Source organism: Lissotriton helveticus, chromosome 4_1 (genome assembly GCF_964261635.1).
Source record: "Lissotriton helveticus chromosome 4_1, aLisHel1.1, whole genome shotgun sequence".
NCBI lineage: Eukaryota > Metazoa > Chordata > Amphibia > Caudata > Salamandridae > Lissotriton > Lissotriton helveticus.
This window is the reverse complement of record NC_136063.1, coordinates 136,451,226-136,477,384: the sequence shown is the minus strand read 5'-3', so window position 1 is coordinate 136,477,384 and position 26,159 is coordinate 136,451,226. Positions and strand designations below refer to the sequence as shown.

The window sequence follows — 26,159 nt, the reverse complement described above, 5'->3', positions numbered from 1 at the left end:
AACACCAGTCACACTGAGTCACATTGGGAGGTCGGGGGGGCCTTTCAATAGAATGCAATTAGATTTCATCGAAATGCCAAGAGTCAATCGCCTTAGGTATGTGTTGGTGATTGTATGCGTATTTTCCAGATGGGTTGAAGCGTACCCTACACGTAGTTGCGATACACTCACAGTGGCTAAATTGTTGCTCAGGGAGTTGATACCGCGCTTCGGGGTGCCTGCCTCTTTGGAATCTGACAGAGGAAAACATTTTAACAGCGAAATAGTGAAGATGTTGTGCTCCACACTGAATATCGATCAAAACCTGCATTGTAGTTACCGACCAGAAGCTTCAGGAATTGTGGAACAAGTGAACGGCACGTTGAAGAATAGATTGGCTAAAGTAGTGGCATCCACATCTTTGAGTTGGCCAGATGCTCTTCCTTTAGTGCTCATGAGCATGCGCAGCACACCTGACAGGAGGACAGGTCTCTCTCCCCACGAGATCCTGATGGGGAGGGCCATGAGACTTCCTACAGTTCCAACTACTGCTCTATTGAATATTACAGATGATCTGATCTTGGATTATTGTAAAGGACTGTCTGACGCCATCCATTCTGTGTCCCTTCAGGTGCATGCGGCTGAAGTTCCAGCATCGAGGAACCTGTGTCATGATCTGAACCCAGGGGACTGGGTCTTAGTTAAAAAACATGTCCGGAAGAACTGCCTAGATGTTCGTTGGCGTGGGCCCTTTCAGGTAATCCTGATCACGAACACCGCGGTGAAGTGCGGGGGGCTGCCAAATTGGATCCATGCTTCCCATACTCGAAGAGTTCCAGCACCTCTAGAAGGAACAGCTCCCATCCCAGACGAAAGCCCGGAAGTGGAAGAAGAGTCGCAAGAAGGGATTGAGGCAGCTGAGGGGGTGTCGGAAGAAGTTGGGAACGCAACGGATTCAGAAGAAGAGCGAAGGCAGGACGGCAGTGAGACAGAAGACGCAACTGAAGGAGAGAGCAGAAGTGAATACGACTCAGACTCAGATCCGTATCAGAGCGACCAAGAACCAAGTGAGAGGACAAGAAATAGGAGAATAAGGCTTGGAGCTGCCACTTGGCCAGCAAGGAGAAGAAGGCTAAGTTTGAGGTCGGCCCAGGAAGAAACGCTTACTCCTATATCCGAAGACTCAGATCCAGAAGAAGATATCCAGGATCAAGCCGAGGAGGGTCTTAGAAGATCAAGGAGGGTGCGAGTGCCTAGTAGAAGATACTCTACTCCCGACTGGACCTACCTCGTTGCAGATGTCTGGGAGACACAGAACAGGGAGGATCAGGGAAGTGGAACTGATCAGAACTGACCCGATCATCACAGTGCAAATAAGGTTTCTACTGCCAGGAGCGGAGACCGAAAGGTTGCTGACACTCAACATCGTTCATCCTGCTCTCCTGAGTGGAATAAGAAAATTGATTTTAGAGACAGTTGAGTTTCCAGTTTGCTGTTCACGATATCCAATATTGGAGGGAACTCTTCTTCGTTTGGAAATGCTTGAGCGAGTAGTAGAAATGCTAGGAGCGCTTATTGTTGTGGATTAATACCATATTGTGAATGTCTTCAAAGGGGCGCAGAACTGGAAAGGTGAAGAAAGTGATCTTGATCAGAACGGACCCCTTTGTAATTGTGGATGTAGAACTGATAGTACCAGGAGTGGAAATTGAAAAAACGCTAACTCTCAATTTTGTCCGTCCACTTGTCTTGAGCGAAATAAGGAGAATAATCCTAGAAAAAGTTGACTTTCCATGTTGTGGTACGAACTGCCCAGAACCTGAGGGAATGATACTTCGGATGGACATTTATGAAGACGTAGTGTCACTCCTTGAGTCATACATAACTTCAGACGAAAATAAGACTTTTGAAAAGTAATTGTAAACTTGTTGCAAGATAACCTAGCGCCGAGTGGAAGAAGAAAAGTGATAGGGGTTTCCTTTTAGTGGATGGAGAAGGGCTAGGGTTGTCTAATTTTCTACTGGACTTTGAACTGATTTGTGGGAATAAATTGTCAAGCTTCCAAGTGTTCAAAAGAAAGACATTGCGAGAAAGAAAGACTTTTGGCTCAGAAAGGAGAAGAAGTGAATGCTGGAAGAAAGTCAAGAACTACACTGTTTGAGAACATGGAGGCTGGCAACCCGAACCGCAGGGCAAAATGTATAGCTGTTACACTTTTAGGAGTAGTGGTTTCTCTTATAATTTTAGTGGTAACTGTTTCATTCCTAGCGGGACACGAAGGGGATGAAACCGCAGTCAAGGACGATAAGGGAGTATCAACACCGAAAACTACCATTATTAAAGAGAAGGGAAACATCAATGAGAAAGACAAAGCGTTGTTAGATGCAGAAATAAAAAGGCTTCACACAGATGAGTCACAGGGAAATTACAAGTCAAATGCTTATGCTAAATTGCTTTATGAATATGTTGATGCCATGGAAGTGAAGGATTGTTACGTTTGTATGCAATTACCAGCTTCAGTGGAGGAGGGTATCAGATACCATCATCTTCCGTTGACATATGGAATAACGTGTAGTTTATTGTTGAGCATGTTTTATGGACGAGAAGGATTCGAGTATTATTTCTCGAATTTCGACTCGACATTGCCAGAGGTTCCGAATTTCAAGCATTTGAACAAATGGGACTACTACAAAAGCGAAGACAGATTACACAAATGGTTTATTCCATGGAAAACGTTAGATACTTCACATGCTCGAAGAAACAATCTGACTTGTCAAATATCAGAGGTTGAGAAAAAGTTTATAGCACAGGTAGATACTAGATACAGGAGGCAGAAGATTTTGAAAGCATCAGGACAATGGGAAACAGATTGGACCAAGGAGGAAAGGGCACATCAAAGAAAGGGTAGTATTGGTCCAATTGCTTTGGATAAGGATAAACGGGGAAAACTGTGCATTCACAGGAGTTACTCCTATTATGAAAACTTTTATGTAGGTCAAGTCCATTGTGAACATGCCTTTCAATTGGAGTATTACTCTAAGAACTTTTTGAAAGGGATGCAAGCCATACCAAATGTATATTTTGTATGTGGAAGAAATGCCTATGTGAAGTTACCAGATAATTGGTACGGATCATGCTATCTGGCTGTTGTCTTCCCTAAAATATATCATGTTGAGAATTTAGACACGCCTAAGAAAGAAATATCAACTAGATGGAAGCGAGGGCTGGGTGCAGCAGAAGTAGTTGGAGATGTACTCGGTGCTGCATTCCCTTTCTTAGGATTGATAATGAATGACATTAAAATTAGGAGGTTAGCTACAGTCGTAGATAGGCTATCTGCTAGTACTGCAAGATCATTGATGCTGATAGAAGGTGAGATGCAATCGATTAGGGCAATGGTTCTTCAGAACCGACTTGCTTTACACGTTCTGTTAGCAAAAGAGGGAGGAGTCTGTAAGGCCTTGAAGGTCCAGGAATGCTGTACTTACATTCCAGACAATTCAAAGCCTCTAGAGAAGTATATACAAAACATCACTGCCATACACTACGAAATTGAGGACCTAGCAAAGGTAAATGTGTGGGAAAAAGTAGGTCATGGAATGGGTAAAGTTGGAAGTTGGTTTGCCAACTTAGGAAAGGGTATCGTTTGGTACATACTGAAACCCCTCATCATAATTGTGATTTGTGTAATCACTTTGTGGGGATTGGTGCGTTTGTATCAATGTTATAGAGCAAATAGGTTACAGAGAGCTATGAAGAAACAGGAAGAAGAGTTGACAGCGATGCAGGACACTCAATATAAGAGTCTGAAAGCATTAGAGAGTATGAAAAGAGGTGGAACTGCCCTGTCTTCACTTTGAAGGGTTCTACATTTTTAGTGTCTTGGTGATGATGACCCCTGAAGGTCATCAAAGGGGGGACTGAGAGAGCACAAGTTTGGGAAAAAATGTATAAGTACGCCATATTTACAAGCACGTAGTTAGTTAACATGTACTTTGCACCAGAGTGTTTATATTTAGAAGTGAAATACACAGAGTGTCTTATATTCAGTGGTGAAATGCATAGAATGTTAAGTAAAGTAACAATAATCATAACTGTGTGAGACTAATGTAGAAATGTTTGGAATATATGTGAAAACCTCATGTTCTCGTGTTAAAAGAATCATGTCCGAATTAAATGTAACTTTAAAATCCAGTATAATGTGTAGGCCTTAGGGCAATTCACAGCAAACCTGAACGTGCTGCTAAATTAATGTGAGATAAGGTTGACATGGTTCTTCCAAATGTACTATTGAACTTAGGGTTAAAAGTATATGCTTTATAGATGTGTTATTTTAGAAACGTATGCTAGTTAAGAATGTTTGCTGTTTAAATCAAGTTAACGTTTTAAGAGTGCAGGGACCTGCTGCATGTAAATCAAGTAGGCCAGAGGAGATAATGTCATGTCGTGTAAATCGTCATGTGCTCGTTAGAGAAGAGGTCGCGAGGTGTCCAGCACCGAGCTTTGAGAGTGTTTTATGACTAAAGATATGGTGGAGTCTGGAATTTGAGGCCCACTGCAGGACGAGCTGTATGCAGGTGCGAGGGTCCTAATCAGCTCGAATGAAAGGGACTTTGTTCAGTGGCGCCTTGCGCAGGCCTGTAGGAGTTTCCAGGAATTTCAGGGGGTATCAGCGCACTGAAGAAGAAGCCTGGGAACCAAGGTCAACTATAACGAGGGTCTTCAAGAGTACCATCATGGAGTTTGCCGCGCAAAGATATACCACGTGAGGGGCGTCCCAAGGGGCGTTTCTATTGGAAATGTGATTTGGTATTAGGGAAAGCGACCCGGGAGGAGAGCAGAGCAGATGATTTTGGGAGCCTAAGGAAGCGGATGGGTAGGCAGATAGGCTGATCAGGAGAGACCCATTATCAGAGAAGAGACAAAGAGAAGTGCGTGATCTTCTTAGGAAGTCACCACGGCTGACACCTAGATGGTTAAGATCTTGCTAAGTAGGGATGTCACTTAGTATAGTGTAGGGACAGACTAACTTTAATTTTCTTTTCTGTAATGACTTTGAGATTGCAACTTATATCTATTTTGACAACCCTTATGGTTTTTGAGCTTGTACTTATTATTTTGTTCTTCAGACTTAGATTATTCAAGAAGTTCATGTTTATAGTGATACCAATTTACCTTTTGAATCTCATTTTGAGAAGTTTGTATCTTCAGTTATCTTTGACTTTATATTAAATCTTTAAAACTTAAATTTGGTCAGTGGTCATTTAGAGTGGTGTAAGTTCTTAAATTGATTGACTTATTGCGAGATTACCTTTTACTCAACGACAGGTACCAACGATTCAGTCGACATAGTTTGGGATTTGGTAAGATAATTAGTAACCAGTAATCCCGCGTTAGCACTTTTAAAACAGAGTGGAAGAAAGTGTTTGTGTGTTTTTGTCTCTGTGTATGTAAAACATTCTGGTGAAATACGACAGACGTCTCACCATATCCAACTGAAACCACCAGAAAATACATTTACAAGAGGGGTGCAACATCCCAAGCTGGTACTAGTCAGAAAAAAATGCCCCCCACACCCTTGGAGAAAACACTCAGGGTTCGAGGGTCCTTCATTTTTCAATAACAAATGCCCACTTTGAGAGTTTGTTTTTGAAAAACATGAACGTCTGGTGCGTGGCCACCAGGAAGATGGCAACTGCACCTAAAACTTGCAGTTCCTTCAGAGGAGACGTAGTTTCTTCTGAAAATACAGAATCGCCACCCGTCACAGTCAAAATTAGGCCCTTATTCTTACTGTGCCCCAAAAAGTAAATATGTGAAATGTAATGGCAAATGCATAATAAAATAGTGTAGTTCATGATTCTAAATGTCTATTTCCTATAATAATCTTGGATCATGTATTATCACCCAAACCTTCCCACACCAGCCCCCCCCCCCCCCCCGCCACCTGGTGTACCACTCTCCATTGCTTCCCAGCTATGTTTGTGCTGTATAAATACCAATACACATATATAATTCAAGTCAATACATATAAAGCACTGACAGCAATGCCTTTGTTGCATGTGTTTTATGGCTTTCAAAGAACACTTAAGTCCCCCCTACCTTCCATTTGCCAATGTTTACAAGCACTGAGTTTGCACAAATTAAAAAAGCATAAAAGAAGGAAGGGGTGTGAGTACTCACTGTCCAGGTCGGCGAGCTCCGCCCACGCGTCCTCACACAGTGGTTTGCCGTTCTTCCTGGTCCTGCTCTTGGTGGAGGTCGGATTCGAACCCTGAGGCAGATAGAAGAAAGGGGGCGTGGTTAACGATGGACCAGGGCAACTCTGCTCATGTCAGTACCATCCCCAACCGTGCAATGTGTGCTGGCACCAAGTACACACTGCTGCACCCACATAATACTGAGAGACCATTACTCCGGCTGGTGCTTAATTTGTAAAACAACAAAATACCAGGGTCCATGGTATTTCACACAGGTCCACTGCAGCTGGCAAAACCCATGTCACTTTAAAAGCTGCAGGTTTAAGCCAACGTTTTATCATTTTTTTAAACTATAATAGTGTAATGCTCCACATTGATTTTTGCTTAAAGATTCACACACAGAGCCACCATGTAGTGGATTCTAATAAATTCCTGGTGTTATTTACAAATAAGTGACGTAGCCGAGCGCCGGCACAAATTATGCACTGACTCCGACCTTTTATTTATTTATTTATTTATTTATTTATTTATGCGATTTTATATAGCGCGAACTTTACCCAAAGGCGTCAGAGCGCTTTACATAGGACCCAGTTTCAAACATAAGGACTGACGGTACAAAAAGAATTTGCAAATTTTTGACTTACATAAGAACCAGTTGAAAACGTACGGACTTAGGTTTACATGCGTTACAAAAAGGTACAAACAGAAAAAATTTCAAATGTACAAGAGATAGAGTCACACAAGGAGGAGATACAAATGGATAAACTCTAGGCATATACTAGTGAAATCTCTATCTACTTAGGGAGGGGATACACATGGATATACTCTAAGAGTCACATAGGCATGGTAGAGAGCAGAGCGGACTCCTGCATAAACTAGTGATTAGAGTTATCTCTATATACACAGGGAAGGGGTAAGACTGGATATACTCTAAAAGTCACATAGGAATGGTAGAGAGCAAAGCGGACTACTGCATGTTCTAGTGATTAGAGTTATCTCTATATACATAGGGAGGGGATACACATGGATATACTCTAACAATCACATAGGAGACTAGTCATTAGAGTTATCTCTATATACATGGGAAGGGATATGACTGGATATACTCTAAGGGTCACATAGGAATGGTAGAGAGTACAAAGGTCTACTGCATACACTAGTGAATAGAGTTATCTCTATATACATTGGGAAGGGATACACATGGATATACTCTAAAAATCACATAGGAGAATAGTCATTAGAGTTATCTCTATATACATGGGAAGGGATATGACTGGATATACTCTAAGGGTCGCATAGGCATGGTATATGGTGCAAGGTCTGATGCAAATACCATTGATTAGAGTTATTACAATAAGTCAAAGAGCAGAGTTCCATAAGTGTGGATGCAGTCACAGCACAAAGGGAGGGTGGGAGGGATGCAAGGGTATGGAGAGAAGGGGAAGCGGAGAAGGGAGGAGACATTTGAGGATCATCCACGAGGAAAAGGGTTAAAGGACGGGGGAATGGGAGGAGGGCTAGAGTCCAGAGAAAACTGTCCGAAAATAGCAGCAAAGTTTCGGTCAGGACAGAACAAAAGTCAAAAGGTCCAGGAGAGAAGGTGGGAGCCCAGGTGGGAGATGAAGCTGGAGGCCATCCGCAGACGCGTCGCCATCTTGGAGAGCTTGCGGTCATCCGGCTCGGTGGGCGTGAGAGTGCGCAAGGTGATGAAGGTGTTGGTGCGTTCACGCGTTGGCCGTGAGGCGCTGCCACGGCAGCCAGTAAGTTGTGTTTGTATTCAACCGCCCTGGAAGATGTGTGGGAGTCGGCGGCGGACCGGCAGGGGGGCAAGCAGTGTGGCCTCCGGGAGCCATGAGCCATGAGCCATGCTGTAGGGGGGAGGGGTGAGTGATCCGGTGATCCGGCCCGTGTCGCAGGACCACAGGGCATAACGGAAGTGGCAGAGGTCCCCAAAACGGTAGTAGGACGAGTGGCAGGCAAGACAGTCTGAGACAGGGCCACAGGATAGGCAAGAGGCCGGTGAGAAGTTGGGGTGAGCCAGAGGAAGCGGCGATCGCCATCCGAAACCTTTACTGAGACACGCCTTCACTGAGATACACATATGGTTACCAAGGGCGGACTGCTGTACAGGGCATCGGGCGTTTCCCTGGTAGGCTGGAAGGTTGGGGCCGCTTTTGTAACAGTGCAGCAATTTAAAAGCATTGCCGAATTCCTTGTATATCCAGCAGTTTTCGGGCAACAATAAAAGTGTCAAGATAACTCTGGTGATTAATGTACCTGCTGGAGAGAGATGGAGGTTTTCCTAGTTTCCTAGTAGCAGTTTTGACTTAACTAAGGTAGGGGAGAGGGTTAATATGACTGCTGCAAAGAGCGTGTACTATGCAGTATTTAATGTGCATAGCTCAGTGGGTTACTGCTTGTGTCGCAGAGGTTCTTTTGTTACTGTGCAGTTCATAAGTTACAATCACAATCTTCCTCAGTAAGCTATGAACTGCCTCAAAGAGCTGCAGGCAAACTGCATGGACAGGTTAGAAAGGTATGTTTTTTTCCAAGTCTTTTATTATCCTGATGTTGCTAAAAGGGTTTGTTTCGGTAGAAATAAACTCTCAGGCCTAACCACTATGTTATGTTCTGAATCCTGAGTTTGTGCTTCTCCAGACTAAGCACTCTTAAACAATGCATACCAGTATGGATGACGTGAATCCTACACCTCGTAGTCCCCTTTGTCTTTTGTAACATTTTTTATAGCTGATGTACACACGTATCATTCATTTCATTTGTATTTGTGTGATGAAAAATGCCCCAACACCCTACACAGGCATGACGGGCGCTATAAAACAAATATCCGCTATTATTCTCACTCCAAATAACTGACTAATATCCACCACTCAAATTACTTTCAAATTTCACCACACTAATTCAGCATTAATCCTTTATGGGTTTCCGGAGTAGGGTGCTTAAACACCCCATCAGGGGTAATAAGTGCTATTTAAATACAAACCTTTCTTTTCCCTCTTCTATCCTTCTGCTATCCTTCCGAATCCAAATAACTGACTAACCTACTTAAAATTTACTTGCATGTTTCACTATACTAATTCAACACTAATCCTCTATGGGTCCCGGAGTAGCATGCTACTCGCCAAAAAAACGCTTTGACGCTTCGTCAGGGGTAGTAAGCGCTATATAAATGCAATTACAATACAATACAACAATGTGAGAGAGAGGCTATGGAGAGATGAGAGGAGCTGTTGGAGGGAGATAGTGAGGGAATCATTGAAGTGGCCCAATAAAGATTGTTGTGTCCTGGTGCGCATTAAAGTCATTGTTATCTATGTTTTAAAATCTATGCAATTGAATATATAATGACAAAGATGTTGTAGAATGCACCATTTTTGCCCACGTTTTCTTGGGGGTAAAACCCCCCAAAATCCCGCTTCATAGTGGTCCGGCACACTCGCTGCACTCGCTATGCTCCATACGGAGGTTGGTCTGACAAAATTTTCCAGGGCTACTTTGGGTTCCCAGTCTGGCCGTGATGGTTACTAAAACACAGCGTTCGTTTGATGTAGGTTTAAAGGAACCATTGCTCAGATGTTAAGAATATGAGAATACTCTATGAATAAAGAAACAGAAATAGAAAATTTGGAGACAAAAATAAAATTTCATTTTTTTTAATTATAGGTCCAAAGTTTAGCACACGTCATTAACAGCGAGTCCCCTTTTGGTGCCTAGTTTTCATTTTAATGAAACGTAATTAAAATAACTTTTCTCATAGTAAAAGTATGTACAAAATGATACATTAATTATTCGTTTAAAAAGTGCTAACATAAATATAAAACGTAAATGCCCAGGGCCCAATTCCCTGGTTGAGCGTCAACCCCGCACGCTCAAAACCAATCACAATGCTTCATTGCAGCGTTGAGATTGGTCAGGGGAGCGTGGCTGTACTTCCTGACTGCTAGCTTCCTGTCCCATAGGAGAGCAGAGATGCAGGACCCGACGGCGAGGTGAGTAGATATATATTTTCTTTTTTTGCGCAACCCTGTGCCCCCTCGAGCCTGCACCCCTCCCCCGCCCGAGAGTCAGGCCGGCTGCTGCTGGTGATGAGGGGTGAAAGCGTGTGTCACGCTGAGGTACTTCTTGAGTTGGCAAGTTGGTAAAGACCCAAGAGGGGGGTGGACCTGGGGAGAGACAAGAGAACAATAAATAAAACACAGAAGTTGCCGACGTGGTCAGGGTAGGGTACAGCATTAGCATTAGTTGCACAGACCTCTATTTGGCAGAGTGCTGTGTCGATTGTGGCCTGAGCACAGAGTATGGAGGGCACCCTCACAAAGGCGAGCTGTGGGAGACGGTGGGGTGTGCTAGTGTTGGCATCTGAAAATCAAGAGGAGGGAACCTTGAAGATGACTGAGAGAACTGAGGAGGTTGCTCCAGAGAGAGTATTTATTTATTTATTTATTTATTTATTTATTTATTTATTTATTTATTTATGTTATTTTATATAGAGCCCAAGTTTCCCGTAGGCAACAAAGCACTTTACAATGAAGGATTTTCTAAAACAAATAGAAAAAAAATACATGTAACAATAAACAAGGGGAGAACACCAGGTTAGTCTCGCTGTGAGTTAGGATGCTTCACGCGTATTCATTGTAAAACACAGGAGTGACAGGCAGGTGGTACCGTACCTCGAGCAGGACGGCAATTGCTTCTGATGGTTAAAGTTAGTCTGCACTTGATAGGACCGTGAGGGGGTAGTAGCGGGTTAGGCCAAGTGTCATTTAAAGTGAAGAGCTTTGAGGTCTTCTTTGAAGGTGACATGGCGTGGTCAGGCAGAGGCTAGTCGGGAGAGAGTTCCATAAACTTGTGGCGCTTCCGGAGAATGATTGGCTCAGGTATCGCTTGTGCTTGAAGGTCAGGGCTCCAAGGAGGAGGAATTTAGCAATTTGCGAATCTTGTCTGACACCTTAGATTTTTCTGTTTCTTTAAGAGGTATCAGGGTGAAGAGGAGGGCAGAGCTTCATGGGTGATTCAGGCAGTCTAAATTGAACTCTCACTTCTACATGGAGCCACTGAAGATAGCATAGAATGGGGGAGATGTGGTTGAATTTCTTGCGTCCTGTTACGTAGCAGGCTGCGGCATGTAAGACTGCTCTGAGAAGACCTGGGTGAACGTTGGGAATGCCGGAAAGGAGTGGAAGTCCATATTCTAGTCTGAAGAGCACAAGTGCCTGGAGAACAGAGGTAAGGGATGAGGTTCCTGATTCCCCCGGAGAAGTGGTAACCGGAAAAGGGTGCTCTTAGCCATGGAAGGGATCTGGTTCTGGAGGTTGAGACATCTGTCAAGGGTGAATCCCAGAGATTTTGCATTCTGAATGAATGAATGTCCGTGTCCGTGTCCATGTCCGAGAGAAGATCTAGACAATCTTGCATCTGTGGGTTAGCTTCCTCTGGAGAGATCATAAGACATTTTCACTGGGTTTAGTTTGAGATGGTTGTTAGCCATGAGAGTTTGAATTCTATTGAGTTAGTTGGATAAGTGGGTGCAGTCTTCCGGGCATGATACCTTCAGGTAGATTTGGATATCTTTGGCGTATTAGTGGAAAAGGACTCCTGAGTTCCTGAGGACAGCACAGAGGGGTTCGAGGTAGAAGTTGAAAAGGGTTGGGGCGTGAATTGAACCTTGTGGGACCCCTTGTGGCAAGCTGGCTGGATCTGAGATAGCATTCACAATTTTTACAATTTGGGAGCGGTTAGTTAGGTTAGAGGTGAAGCATTTAAGTATGACAAACATCAATAACCATTTAAGCACAAGTAGATGGGAATTGCCCATGCCCAGGAAGCAAAGGGCATTGTCCACAATCAGTAAAACTGCAGTCTCTGCACTATGGCCCTGACGGAATCTGGATTGGGAAGTTGAGGAGGTTATTGTACAGGGTGTGGGATGACAGTTGGGAGGCTACCCAACTTTCAATCACCTAGCCTAAGAGAGGCAGGGTAGATACTAGGCAGAGGTTGCTAAAGCCGCTGGGGCCGAAAGATTGTGGGGCATATTATCAAGGCCCCGCAATAAAATTATTGCCGCTTTAGCGACCCTTTTCGGGCAAAAACCGGCAATCATTTTATCGCATTATCAGCAATGACACGCTAGAGCGTGTTCCTGTGCCTCTGCACCTGTTCCCTCAATGCCCAGCTTTGCAACGTTAATGACATGCAAAGTGGGCGTAACTGACTAAAATAACGTGGAAAATGTTGCTAACAGACATTTCTCCAATTATCAAGCTGCACACTAACCTGCATAGTGACGATAAAAGTAGAGCTAACTGCGCTTATTGCAGGTTTCATTACGCCTGCTTTTAAACTGACTAAACCATTATAGCCAATGGGTGGTGGATTACAAGGATGAGACCACACTGCCCTATCTACAAGGAATTGCCTATTGCTGTGCGATTATCGCTGGATTTCCAGCGATAAACGCACATTTTGCAGCTGTCGCTGGATTTTTTATCGCATTGGAGATAAGCGCTGCTGATTGCGAGCTATCTCTGCGATAAAATCCAGCGATAGCCGGCGATAATTATCCTCGCGCTAAGCCCGCTTAGCGATAATTATCGCCGGCTGTTGCTGATATGCCCCTCTGTTTTTTAGAACAGAAGAAATGTGACCACTTTTTAGACAGTCTGAGAACAAGCCCTGATCCAATAATGAGGTAACCAAGGTTGTCCAAATGAGGAGAAGCAATTTGGATGGGGATTTACTCAGTGCCTAATTTGATCCAGTGGTTTCTGGTGCTCGGCACCAGCACTTAATTGTCAACACCGACGCTTGTGTCAGTCTGCCACAAGGCAGCACTGTCTGGTTAATTTAGAGATTACCACAACAACAGTTGAATATTAATTCAAAATACATTGCAAATGACTATTACCTGCTGCCCCAGCCATTCTTATAGCCTTAGGGGGCTGGAATAGTTGGAATTGTCACGCCTGTATGAGTGTGATGGTTAGTGGCTGTGTTGTTACTATCATTGACAGCATGGCAGGATCAAAGCATGGTGCAAGCTGCAGTGGACTCCTGATGAGAGCCCTGTCACTTATTGTTTTACAAATCAGGCACTGGATTTACTGATGGATCCTGGAAAAGCGTTGCAAAGATAGTTAGAAGGTTTCACCTTTGATAGTTTGTAAATCTTCCTCAGATATTTTGGAGAAAGAGGACCATGGCTGTAGTGCTGTGCAAGGCAAAACTTCTTAGCTTATGTTGTCCAATTTACAAGGAAGGGAGGAGATGTTAATGTCTTAGATTTTTTTGTCAAAGAACTCTGCAAAAGGATCTCCAATGCCTTAAATGAGAGGTTGCAGACAGAGTTGTATGTCTTGTTTAAATACCTCAAATAATTTTTTTCGGTCTATTCTTGTCTGAAACAATAAGTGATCTGATATGTTACCCCTTGGCTATACAGATGTGGCCTTCGTATTTTTATCTCACAGTGTGAAGCTTTGTTCGATTTAATGGTAAAGGTGCTCGCAGCCAGTCTTTTGACAATTTTCTGATGCTTTCCCTTTCTAATAGAGAGCTTTGGAGTACCAGAAGCAAGAGGGTTTTGGGTCAACTGTATTTGCTTTGATGGGTGCAAATTCCTCGATCAGGGAGCCCATGCAGGAGTTGAAATTGTTTGTGACCTCGTTGATGTCAAGTTGAGGCACAATCGAGGTAAGGTTTTATAGGGCTAGGTTGGCCATGGTATCAATATCGTTGTTACTGGTATCTTTGAACAAGACGTTTTCTTTCTTCAGTTTCCAAAGGGTTTTCATGTTTGAGAAAGGCACTGTGAAAGGAATCTATAGCTGATCTGACCAGTCAACCTGATTAAGATTACTGATCGAACCTAGAAGCGGCGTGGAAATGATCAGATCGAGAGTTGCGCCTTTGCAGTGTGCTGGTTTATGGCAGCCCAGGGGGACATCATTGTCTTCTATAAAAGATGCAAAGTGGTCCAGTGGTTTATTTCCTTTGGATCCCCATTGGAGGTTGAAGTCTCAAAGAAAGATAAAGTTGTCAGAGCGGATTAATTGTCTATGAAGAATTCCATGCACTCTTCAATGAAGGTGTTGGCTTGACGGGGGTGAGGGTTCATAGAGATCACTTTCAACCTGAGGTTAGAGGAAGCTTCTGAGATTAATTCCAGTGATAAACACTCAATGGATTGCAAATGGGTGTTGGGGAGTAGTCTGCAACTCAGAGAGTTTCTATATTTGACCTCTAGGCCTCCATCCTACTTGCCTTCCCTGTTCTTACTACCCCTGTACTCCATATTGGGGTAGAGGGGGTAGTAAGAACAGAAGGATACTGCTTGTGGCGTTGATCAGGGAGGTTTCGGTGAGGTTCAGGATGTCGGTGTAGTGTTCGCTGATGGTGCCTGAGATCTCAAGGTGGTGTTTGACTTCAGAGAAGCAGTTGTTCAGCATGCAAGTAAGTGAGGGAACTGATGGGCTTGTGTTTGGTTTGCTGGAGAGGAAGGGTGGTGATATAAATAAGGTTAGAGGATAGGTTGTAATTTTAGGTGGGGATAGGGAATGCATCGCACAAACGTTTTGATATAATGTTGGGTTAGGGTGGCCATCTTGTGTTTGGATGAGGGTATGACTGATGAAGGCATTGGTGTTTTCTTAGCTTTATACAAGGTTTTGTATTTCATACTCTTTGAGTGGAGAGTTTGCTTGTTTGGGTCTTGGGAACGATTATCCTGAGCTATCATGATTGGAGAGGAAATCTTGACCTGAGCCGGATGAATTGGATCTCATTTGTGAGAGGTAATCAAGTTTCTGAAACGAGGTAAGGAGGTCTGTTTTCGTTGTGAGGTAAGATACTACCGTACCGTACCCACCACCGTACAAGTCAGAGGCCACCGAAGTCATCTGCGGCGTCCCCCAAGGATCCTCTCTGAGCCCCACCCTCTTCAACGTCTACATGAGCCCCCTCGCGGCCATCGTACGCAAACACAACCTCAGCATAATCTCCTACGCCGACGACACCCAGCTGATCCTCTCCCTGACCAACGACCCCGCCGCCGCCAGAGCCAACCTGCACGAAGGGATGAAAGAGGTAGCCGAGTGGATGACGACCAGCCGCCTGAAACTGAACTCGGACAAGACGGAGGTCCTCATCCTGGGCTCCTCACCCTCCGCCTGGGACGACTCCTGGTGGCCTCCCGCCCTGGGCACCGCACCCAAACCGACAGACCATGCACGCAACCTGGGCGTCATCCTGGACTCCTCCCTCTCCATGACCAGGCAAGTCAACAACGTCTCCTCGGCGTGCTTCAACATCCTACGCATGCTACGGAAGATCTTCTGGTGGATCCCCACCGAGACCAGGAAGACCGTCACCCAGGCCCTCGTCACCAGCCGACTGGACTACGGCAACGCCCTCTACGCCGGTACCACCGCCAAGCTCCAGAAGAGACTCCAGCGGATCCAGAACGCCTCAGCCAGACTCATCCTCGAAATCCCACGAACCAGCCACATCTCCGGACATCTGAGAGACCTTCACTGGCTCCCCGTCAACAAAAGAATCACCTTCCGCCTCCTCACCCACGCACACAAAGCCCTACACGACCAAGGCCCGAGCTACCTCAACAGCCGAGTCAACTTCTACGCTCCCAAACGCCACCTCCGATCAGCCAACCACGCCCTCGCCGCCGTCCCCCGCATCCGAAGAACGACCACAGGAGGAAGGTCCTTCTCCTACCTGGCCACCAAGACCTGGAACTCCCTCCCGACCGACCTGCGCCTGACCCAAGACCACCTCTCCTTCAGGAAGAAGCTGAAGACCTGGCTGTTCGAGCAGTAGCGGCACCCCCCCCCCAGCGCCTTGAGACCCTACGGGTATGTAGCGCGCTTTATAAGTGTCACTGATTGATTGATTGATTGATTGATACAGAGGACAGGAGTGCAGAGAGAGAGGGTGCCAGTGGTGTACAGGGGAGTGTTGAGGCTTTTGATGGTTTGTAGTAGGTGTTGGGAATGATTAGCGGAACCGAGGAGTCAGATGCATGTGAGATGGAGTGGGCAGAAGTGGAGAGCTTAGCTGAGAGGGTTTGGGAAGGTGGTTGCTCCTGTTGGATGAGATGGTGAGGGGGGACGGGTTAAAGGCCTGAGGAGTTGTCGCGAGTAAATTATGGAAGATGCAAATAGAAAGTAGAGCTCGGGTGGTTTTTGTGCGGCGTGTGGCAGGTTGATGAAGCTGGGCGTGGGGGTAGGTGTCTGGTCCGGCTGAAGTGGTTGGTGAGTGGATGAGTGAAGGCAGAAAGTAGGAGGGTGAATGAGGGTAAGAGAAATAGTGTAGTGTTGAATGAAGGTGTGTGGAGTGGAGGAGGAGATACAGGTGCGAAGTGTTGAATATTGAGGAGAAATGATGGAGAAGGAGTAGAGTGAGCACATACCAGGGCTGGCGATGGATGAGGTTGTGATGAAAAGAGGAGAATTCAGAGGAGTGATGTGAAGAATGTTAGAACAAGAGGAGGAAGGGGGAGATAGGGTGAGATGGTGAGCAATACCACTCTCCCCACGTCTCTCCTTCCCTCGTCCTCTCTCTCCATCTCTCTTCTCTCTTTCCTCCACTCTCTCTATCTATCCCTTCTTCATTGCTCTCTATTTCCCCCTCTATTGTCCTGCCTGTCTCCCTCCTCATTTCCTCATTGTCTCGCCTTCTGTTTCTCCTCCCTGTACCCCCACTGCTTCAGTTTCTATCCTGCCTTCTTCCATCACCCTCCCTCCTCGGCCTCCTCATCACATTGTCCCTCCGCCCCTACCCCTCTCGTCGGGTAGACGTCACATTATGCGGTCTGTCTCCTCTCTAGACATAGACACCTCTCCCGCAGGACTGAGAAGGTCGCGAGCTCCCCGGGTTCCAGCCGGCGCGTGACGCTGCTGCCTCATCCCTTGATGCCGCTCTAGCCTGGTACCGCACTCCTGTTATTGAGAGAGATCTGAAGACGTGGCACGGCTCTGAGGTGGAATCCAGCCAGGGACAGGCAGGAACAGAGCAAAGCAACAGGATGAGCCAGCGTGCAGCCAGGCTGGCGTCCAGGCCCCCGCCGAGCTGCCTGCTGCTGCTCTAACTCTGGTGAACTACTACATATCTTATTTAACCCCTTCGGTGCTGATGACGGCTCCCGGTCGTCATCAGTTACGGTGGGCGTGTGCTGATGGCGCTGCAGGGGTCACTGCTGCTCCAGCACTCACTGCCACACACCTCAAGCATGAATCCTGAACGCATCCCTCCATAAGCCAACCACAGCGGATATGTGCAGCATCCATTTTAGGACATCCTCACTCCTGCCTCCTCACCCCTTCTTCTCACGCCTGCTTCTCATCCATCACCCCTACTTCTCATCACTATTTCTTATAGATCATTTCTACTTTTTATCCCTACTTCCATAATGCATAGATCTCATTCATCATCCGTACTTGTAATCCCTACTTCTCATCCATACATCTCATCCATTATCCCCTACTTCTCACCATCATCCCTATTTATCCTCCATTATCCCTACTTCTCATCTCTCCTTGTCATTCCTACCCATCATCCCTCAATCATACCAGTACTCTCCCAGTGCTGTAAAATGGCTCTTTACTGTGATTGGTTGGCAACAGCCAATCAGAGTTAAGAGAGAGGGTTGCATTTTATTGGTCTAGCCACTGAAAAAACATAGCCACCTCATTGCACATGGTAGCTGAGGACAGAGGAGAGGAAATATATGTGTTTGCTTCCAGTGAACCCAAGGCTGTACTGCATTTCATTTTATTTAAACACGTGCATTTCTGAGTCCATTTGTCTTCACCAAACTATTGGAGCTTTCAACAGAGGCCTTTGTAAACAGAAAAAGACTTACCTGAATAAAATGAAATGCTGTACAGCCTTGGTTTCACTGGAAGCAAACACGCAGCTGCACGGAGAAGGTGTTTCTGTTTAGTGGATGGACCAATAGAATGGTGCCCTCTCTCTTACTTTTGATTGGCTGTTGCCAGCCAATCAGTGTGAAGGTGTGTTTCACAACTCTGAAAGTGTTAGTATGACTGAGGGATGAGGAAGGAGAAGAAGAGATGATTGATGAGTTGTGAGAAGTAAAGATGATGCATGATAAGTAGGGATGATGGAGATGGGTGAGAAGTAAGGATGACGGATGAGAAGTAGGGATTATGGATGAGAATTAGGGTTTATAAGTATGGGTGATGAATGAGAAGTATGTGAGAAGGATGAGAATTAGGGATGATGGATAACAAGTATGGATGATAAGTAGGAATGAAGGGTAAGAAGTAGAGATGAGAAGTTTGGGTGCTGGATGAGTCTCAGTAGGAAAATAAGAGGCTGTTTTATTCACCTTCTGAAAAGCTGCAGTGTAAAGTCAATGGTGCAATGCTTGCACCCATGGAATTCCAAAGGTTTGACCAACAAGCCACCCAGGCAGTGCTTATCACCAAAAAAAGCAGGAAAGCCAAAGCCCAAACAGGGCTAAACTAAATCCCTGGACTCTTTTTATATTTCCTTGGGTGGTGTTTTTTGTAAATAGATGTCAAGCGCTCTCTTTGCAAATAGCTGAAACTGCCTGTAGCCAGATCAACAAAATAAAAGCAGCACGGGGATGAACAGAAAGAGAGAGGATGTGAGGCAAGTACAGAAGAGAAGAGATACAGAGCAGGAAAGGATATAGACCAGAGAGGAAAGAGAGTGAGAGGGGGAACACCAGCAAGAGAAGCATAGGGGCAGGCAAACAATGAAAGAAAAGTGGAACAGATGTTATGTTATGTGATGTGATGTGACGTGACGTTAAGTTTCGGTATGTTAGATTATGTGTATTTGTATTTGTATGGCTGGCACTCATGTCACCCGGGAGGGAATCCTGGCACCTTGAGCAGTGGTTGCTGTCCTGACTAGGGCCTATTGAAATAGCAAGGTTTTCAGTTTTATAAAGAATTTGCAGATTGAACAGGAGGCCCTGATGTGCAGGAGAAGGCTGTTCCCGGGAATTAGGAGCGAGGTAGAAGAAGGCTTGGATGCTGGCTCTTGCAATGTAGGGGATGTGACTGAGCAAGAGGTTTGAAGAGCAGAGGTATCTGGTAGGTGTGGGGAAGTGAATGCGATTGCTAAGGTTGCAGGACCTTGGCTGGGTAGTGCTTTGTGTTAGTGTGCGAGTAATTTTAATCGGGCACCTCTATGGATGGAGAGTCAGTGCAGGTCTTTAAGGCATGTAGAAATGTGAGAGCTGGGTGAGAGTCTGAACTTAAGTCAAGCTCCTGCATTGTGGATACCCTGGAGTCTCTTTGTGAGCTGTGCATTGATGCTAACATACAGTGCATTTGCGTAGTCCAGCTTATTATTGATCAAGGCTTGGGTAATGGTTCTTCGAGTGTTGAGCAGGAAGCATTGAAAGATTTTCCTGTGGAGTTTGAGTGTCAGAAAGCAGGAGGAGGCGACAGAGCTGACCGTGCTGGTCATCGAGATTTGATTGTCGATTCTGATCCCTAGGTTTCTGGCTTGGATTGACAGCATGGGCGTAGGGCTCCAATCCTGTGGGCCACCAGGCTGAGAACGAGAAAGTGGTGTTTTTTCCAAAGAAAACCCCCTCTATCTTGTCTGAGTTGAGCTTCAAGCAGCTGATCTTCATCCACTGTGCGACTTTGGGCAAGCAGTTGATGAATTTAGGCTGGTTGTTTGAGGTGTCTTCGTAGAGGAGGAACTGGGTGTTGTTGGCGTGCGAGATGATGTTGAGTCCGTGGGTTCAGAATATGTAATAAGGAGGATATCAAAACTATATATAAATAGGAAGCAGGGAAAGACAAGAGTACACTCACTGAGGCATTTCGGAACAGTCTCAACTGAGAGAAGCCCTTCTTTGGGTCTGATTAGAAGTGCCTGGAGTGGTAGTCAAAATGTATCATGCCTGATAAATTATGAGTTCAGAATTTATTAGGTATGATAAATTCCACCAATTCTGATATTTGGGTAACTAATATGGACACAACTCTGAGTTCTGTTCCTTGTGCAAACAGGGGTTTGCCCGGGGCTCAGAATTTTCAGGCACACTTGTAATCAGGTCCTTTATGTGAAAATCTACTTCTAAACCAAGGATTCTGAGCCCTCGAATGACAGCGAGAGAAACAGAAATGCGTGGTAAGTGCTTAGCAAAGAGCCAAGTGTCTAATTTATAACATATGTGAGAAATTCAAGCCCCACCGAGAAGGCCAACAATGACGGTTACCATGACTACCATAAAGTCCTGGCCCTTCCCAGACTGTGATTGGCAGTGAGTGAGGAAGGAAGGGCCTCGCGAGAGGCCTGCGGAGATGCCAGTGACATTCTACAGAAACTGCAGTGAATTCATTGGAACTTGAGGTTGGTAAATGGGGCTCTACAAAAGCCTCCTGTCATGCATGGCTGGTGAGATGCATGGCTGGTGAGATGGGGACACACAGGGACACGTGCAGGCGTGACGGAGGCTGGAGCGGGCTGGGCGGTCCAGAGAGTGTGCAGGATGCAGGAGGGGCACCAGGATATAGGGCGTGGCCCTATTTAGGTGGGATTATGGCCTACCACACAGCCGTGTTCCTTGTAGGACAGAGCAACCTGTCAGCTAGACAGGGCAGGACTGGCCATTTATCCCACGGGCATTTCCCTGGAGGGATGGTTTTTGAAGGCCCCGGGTCTGCTGGTGCCTCGGTCACTTTTTCGAGCTCCCCAGCCTTATGTACCGCAGGCACAGACGGAGCTTCAAGAGACAGAGATAGAGAGAGAGAGATCAGAGAAGAAGAAAAGGGAATAGAAAGGGAGCATAGAGAAGAAGAGAGACCGAGAAGGGGTGGATAGAAAGAGAGAGAGGAAGGGAGCAGGCTAGATTTTGATCCCAGCGCTGCCTTGCAGCAGGAGGAGGTGGTCAGATCAGAACAATGCTCCATGAGTTTCTTTTGGTGGTTGCTCTGAGTTAGAGGTCAGACTGTGAAAGTAACTCCTTACATCACTGGACAGGCTGGAAGAATGGGGGCTGATTATGCAGCAGTGGGGGGTGTTTTTTTTAAAATGTGGCTATTTTTGGACCTCAGATGGCCTGACTCAAGACAAGCATGTTATCCCTGAATGGGAATTTCATGGAGCCATATTGTTTTTTGTCCATGCCTCGGCCATAAGGCCTCCAATGGTCAGTGGTGTAGGTAGACCTTTGCCGCCCGTGTCGGTCGGTGCGTTAGCCACCTCGCGACAGCCGCAGGTGAGAGCAGGGGGAGGAGTTGGCGATGGTCCCCGAGTCTGCCGCCCCGCGACGGTGCCCGGTATGAGCGGGTGGGGTGTGCCGCCGCCCCCTTACTACGCCACTGCCATTAGTCCTTATCAGTCAGTGTTGGACCATGGGTCTCCTCTTTTTGCATTTCTAAATGTAGAATTCAACAACTTCAAAAAGTCCAAAGCTCATGGGTGTGGCTGGCGCACAGGACAATCCGGCAAAGACCATGTCACAGAGACAAGAAAGGTGCACACTGGCCTCCTCAGAAGATGCCAGGATTCTATTCAAGTGCCTCAGGCGAGAATTTAGGTGTAGACAGAAAATATCACGATCTACCAACAGGAATTCATCACTGCTCGCTACTAGCCAATCAGAGCACAGCTCTGCAGAGAAAATTCCCCCAATCCAAGAACCCTTGTTAGTGATATGATTTAATAGAGGTAAAAATAGCAAGCCATAGTTTCCCCAAACAAATTTTCTGCAAAAAGTGTTTCACAGCAATATTCAAAATTATTTTGATTATTTGTAGGTACAAACGGTCTTAGTTAGAGTTTGGTGGGCGGGTAAAAAATGTGACAGATATCCCATCTGCTTTACAACAAGTGCCATAGGTTGTAATTAGAGCTCTCAATTGTATGTTTTTTTGTAGCAGTTCTGTCTGTATTTATCCAAGTTATTTGCTGCAATTTTATCAGTTTTCTCCATATTTAGTTTGCTTTTGTGACTAAATACTGTTGTGAGTTGTGTATTTGCACATGTATTTAACCAATAGATGTGCAGTCATTTTGTGATGCTTGTTGGATTTTAGCACTTTAAACAGCCAAATATAACAATATAAAGCACCAGCATAAGCATATTAGCATTATACCATAAATATATGTAGAAATATGGAACTATTTAGGGAAATCTTACTCTGTTTTTTGATTCCTGAGGCTGTTAGTCTGTTCAGCTGTTGGCCTAGAACTCACGAATGACAGTAAAGAGAGTTGTTCAAAAGGGTCCCAATTTTCAATTTTTTTCTGCTTTAAAAAGAAATACAGGCAAGAAATACACTGTTTTCGGCAAGTATTTATCTGCAAAAATCAATAAAAACAGAGAACAGTGAACCTTATGAATAATGCCAGACAGGATATCCCCACGGAGTAACCCAGATTCTAACCCGGGCCCTAAATATTGAATAATATCAAATTCCTATTGAGAAAGAGTGGGGATTTCCCGACTCACGTAGAGTAAAGAGAAGGTTGGAAAAATAGCAATAAATATTTCATTTTGGCACATTGCTGATAGATCATGAAGTTAGTTATCACTATGTGAGTGCCCTTCTTGTGGCTCATGTACAGTTTTCTGTTTTGAATACTGAGGTTGCTTCTGCTGGCGACGAGGATTTTCAAGGGAAAGCGTTTTACATAATTGAGTGCAGTGATTATAGGCTTGTGATCTCAAGCATTATTCTCCCACAATTTTAATAGTAATTTTCACTCACGTGAGAAGTGGTGCACAGGCCACATCTTTATGAAATTGTGACGTTTGTCACCTCTATGAAACTTTCTCGCGAGGACCTGCATCAAGTGCTGAAGCCATTACTGGCCATGTGAACCCCCTGTTCCGGTAAAAAGACTAAGGCCCTGATTACGAGTTTTGGCGTTATTTATCAGATATAATAAATACCTATACCACGGTGTACGTTATTTATCATCTGCAATAAATAACAGCTATCACACGTTTGTGGGGAATAACATGACGATTTTAGTGTCTAAAGCACCATAATCTGCATGGTTTGGTAAATACCGTACAATCTCCCCTGTTAAATCTCGGCAGACTTAACCTGGCAACATATAAGCATTTAAAGCATCAGGGGCCTCATTTATGAAAAGTGACGCATCGCTGCATGAAAACAGCGATGAGTCACTTTTCACTGCGCTCTCCCTGCGACATGATTGATGCGTCATATTTATAATATGACGCATCATGTCGCAAGGAGTTACAGATACGTCAGTATTTCTGACGCATCTGTAAGCGCAAAAGTGACGCATTGCTGGAGTGTATCACAAAAGTGACGCAACTCCAGCAATGCTTCCATTCACATTGGGCAAGCCCCATGTGAAAGGGCCTGCGTCAGTCTTACGCCTGCTGTGAGGCAGGTGCAAGATTTTGACGCAACGGTGTCCTAGAAGTGACGCAGTGAAATCTCATAGATTTCACTGCGTCACTTCTACGAACCTTTTTGCGGGGGAACACCCCCCCCTGCATACATTATACCTGACGCAGGTATAATGTAGCGCAGGGGTTTACAAAGTGACGCATCTGCTTAGATGCGTCACTTTGTAAATAAAGCGCAACAGGAGGCATGTTTTACACCGCCGATGCGTCACAAAAAGTGACGCATCGGAAGCGCAAAACTGACGCAAGTCCTCATAAATGAGGCCCTTGGATTTCACAAGATGAGCAAAAATTGGCCATATATTTTCAAGCTACGAGAAAAGGCCTGATCCGGAAAATCTAGCTGTTCTGCTTAATAAAACATTCTGGCTGATGTCCCATTCTTTCTGGGGATGGCTAGTTACTGTTCTCGTTACATCAAAGACTTGGCCACTATAAAGGCACCTCTAAGAGAGTTGATGGAACAGGGACAGCTCTTTCTTTGGTCTCCAGAGCACGCTGCTGCATTTCAGTCAATCATGAGTGATGTTACCACGGTTGGCACATTTCAATCATCTCTTGGATTGTAGCCAATTTACATTTTAAAGGACTTTCTTAATCTTTTTAAAACAATCTTAAATTAATTAGCTTGATTGTTAACTAAAAACATCACTTAATGCAGCAGTTCTAAATCTTTTGACTCCTGTGAACCCACTACTGAATGACTACTGGACACTGGGGACCCCGACCTAAGCTATTTCTCAATTTGAACTTCAAAACAATACACACAAATACACAACATATATAAATCAAACACATTCACAAATTATGAATATATAATCTAATTCACATACAAAAACAATGTGAGAATTGAAAGTTTAATGAGAAAGTTAGATTTTTTCAAAATGTAGTTTTATTTCTAAAAGATGAAATGATATGCTAGGCTTTAGCATATCATTTTGTCTTTTTGCTCCTAATGCATGCTTTCTTTTTGCCGATGCATATCAGTGCTTCAAATAAGGGCACCAACTGTCTGTACTAGATTTTGTTTGCTTTCTTTTTGTTGCTTCCAGTAAGGATTTCAACCTAATGTTTAGCCTCCAATTTCAGATTCCTTAGTATTTACAGAGCATTTTTACAATTTTCCATTTGTCTTTTGTATGTGCAGACATGCTTTTTAATACGTTAATAATATTTAATTTTGTAAACAGTACAGAACCCTCTAAGTAGGTGTCATAAGCCATATGTTTGGGCAGTAGCGACTGATGTTTTGCACCACCCCCAAGACTCACCCGGGAGAGAAAAATAAAATGATACCTGTCTATTATCATTTTATATTCCATTTTTTGCAGCTGTCGGGGGGGGTGATGCTCCTCAGCCATAGGAGCTGCTGCTGTGCTTTAGATTTTGTTATGATACACTTGAATAAGTTTGATATGTGGAATGTGTAGAGTGGAGTAAAGTGACATGGAGTGGCATAGAGGGAGTTGTGTACAGTGGAGTAGAGTAAAATAGAGTAGATTGTCATAGAGTGGACTGGAGTGTTGCAGAGTTGAGTATCATAAAATGGATTAAGTGTTGTAGAGTGGAGTAGGGTGGAGGGGTGTAGAGTGGACAGACATAGAGTGAGCAGAGTGGCATAGAGTATCCTAGAGTGAGCAGAGTGGCGTAGAGTATCGTAGAGTGGAGGAGAGTGGAGCAGAGTGGATTAAAGTGACATAGAGTGTAGTAAAGTTGAGTGGCATAGAGTGGAGTAGAGTTGGGTGGAGTGGTGAGTCGTACAGCAGAGTGGTGTAAAGTGGCATGGAGTGCCATAGAGGGAGTTGCATAGAGTGGAGTAGAATGTCATAGACGTGCATAGAGTGGAATAGAATGTTGTAGAGTGGAGTGGTGTAGAGTTGAGGGGCATAGATTAGAGTGTGGTAGAGAGGAGTGTCATAGAGTGGAGTGGCATAGAGTGGAGTAGAGTTGGGTGGAGTGGTGTGTCGTACAGCAGAGTGGTGTAAAGTGGCATGGAGTGCCATAGAGGGAGTTGCATAGAGTGGAGTAGAATGTCATAGACATGCAAAGAGTGGAGTTGAATGTTGTAGAGTAGAGTGTCGTAGAGAGGAGTGTCATAGAGTGTTGTGACATAGAGTGGAGGGGCATAGAGTGGAGTGGTGTAGAGTGGAGGGCCATAGAGTAGAGTGTTGTAGAGTGGAGGGGCGTAGCGTAGAGTGGAGTAAACTGTCATAGAGTGGAGTAGCATAGAGTAAAGTAGAGTGTTGTAGAGAGGAGTGTCATGACAGAGTGGAGTAGCATGGAGTGGAATAGCCTAGAGTGGAGAAGTGTCCTAGAGTGGATGGGCGGAGAGTAGAGTGGTGTACAGGGGAGTGCCATAGAGTAGAGTGGGATATTGTAGAGTTGAGCGGTGTGTTGTAGAGTGTCATAGAGCGTTGTAGAGTGGAGTCACAGATGTGTCGTAGAGTGGAGTGGCGTGGTGTGTTCTAGAGTGGTATGTCATAGAGTGGAGTGGGGGGTGGTAGAGTGTAGTGGCCTAAAGTGGCATGAAGTTTAGTGACATGGTT

The 26,159-nt window shown here is 44.9% G+C and overlaps 1 protein-coding gene across 1 annotated transcript in view; it reads right to left on the bottom strand.

Annotated features, from left to right (window-relative positions):
• The window catches only part of KIFC2 (kinesin family member C2), a 209,096-nt gene that overhangs the window by 95,971 nt on the left and 86,966 nt on the right, over window positions 1-26,159 (bottom strand). Inside the window, exon 2 of the mRNA XM_078685515.1 lies at window positions 6,163-6,253. Within this exon, the coding sequence (XP_078541641.1) occupies window positions 6,163-6,253 (91 nt within the window). The remainder of the gene's footprint in view (window positions 1-6,162; window positions 6,254-26,159) is intronic.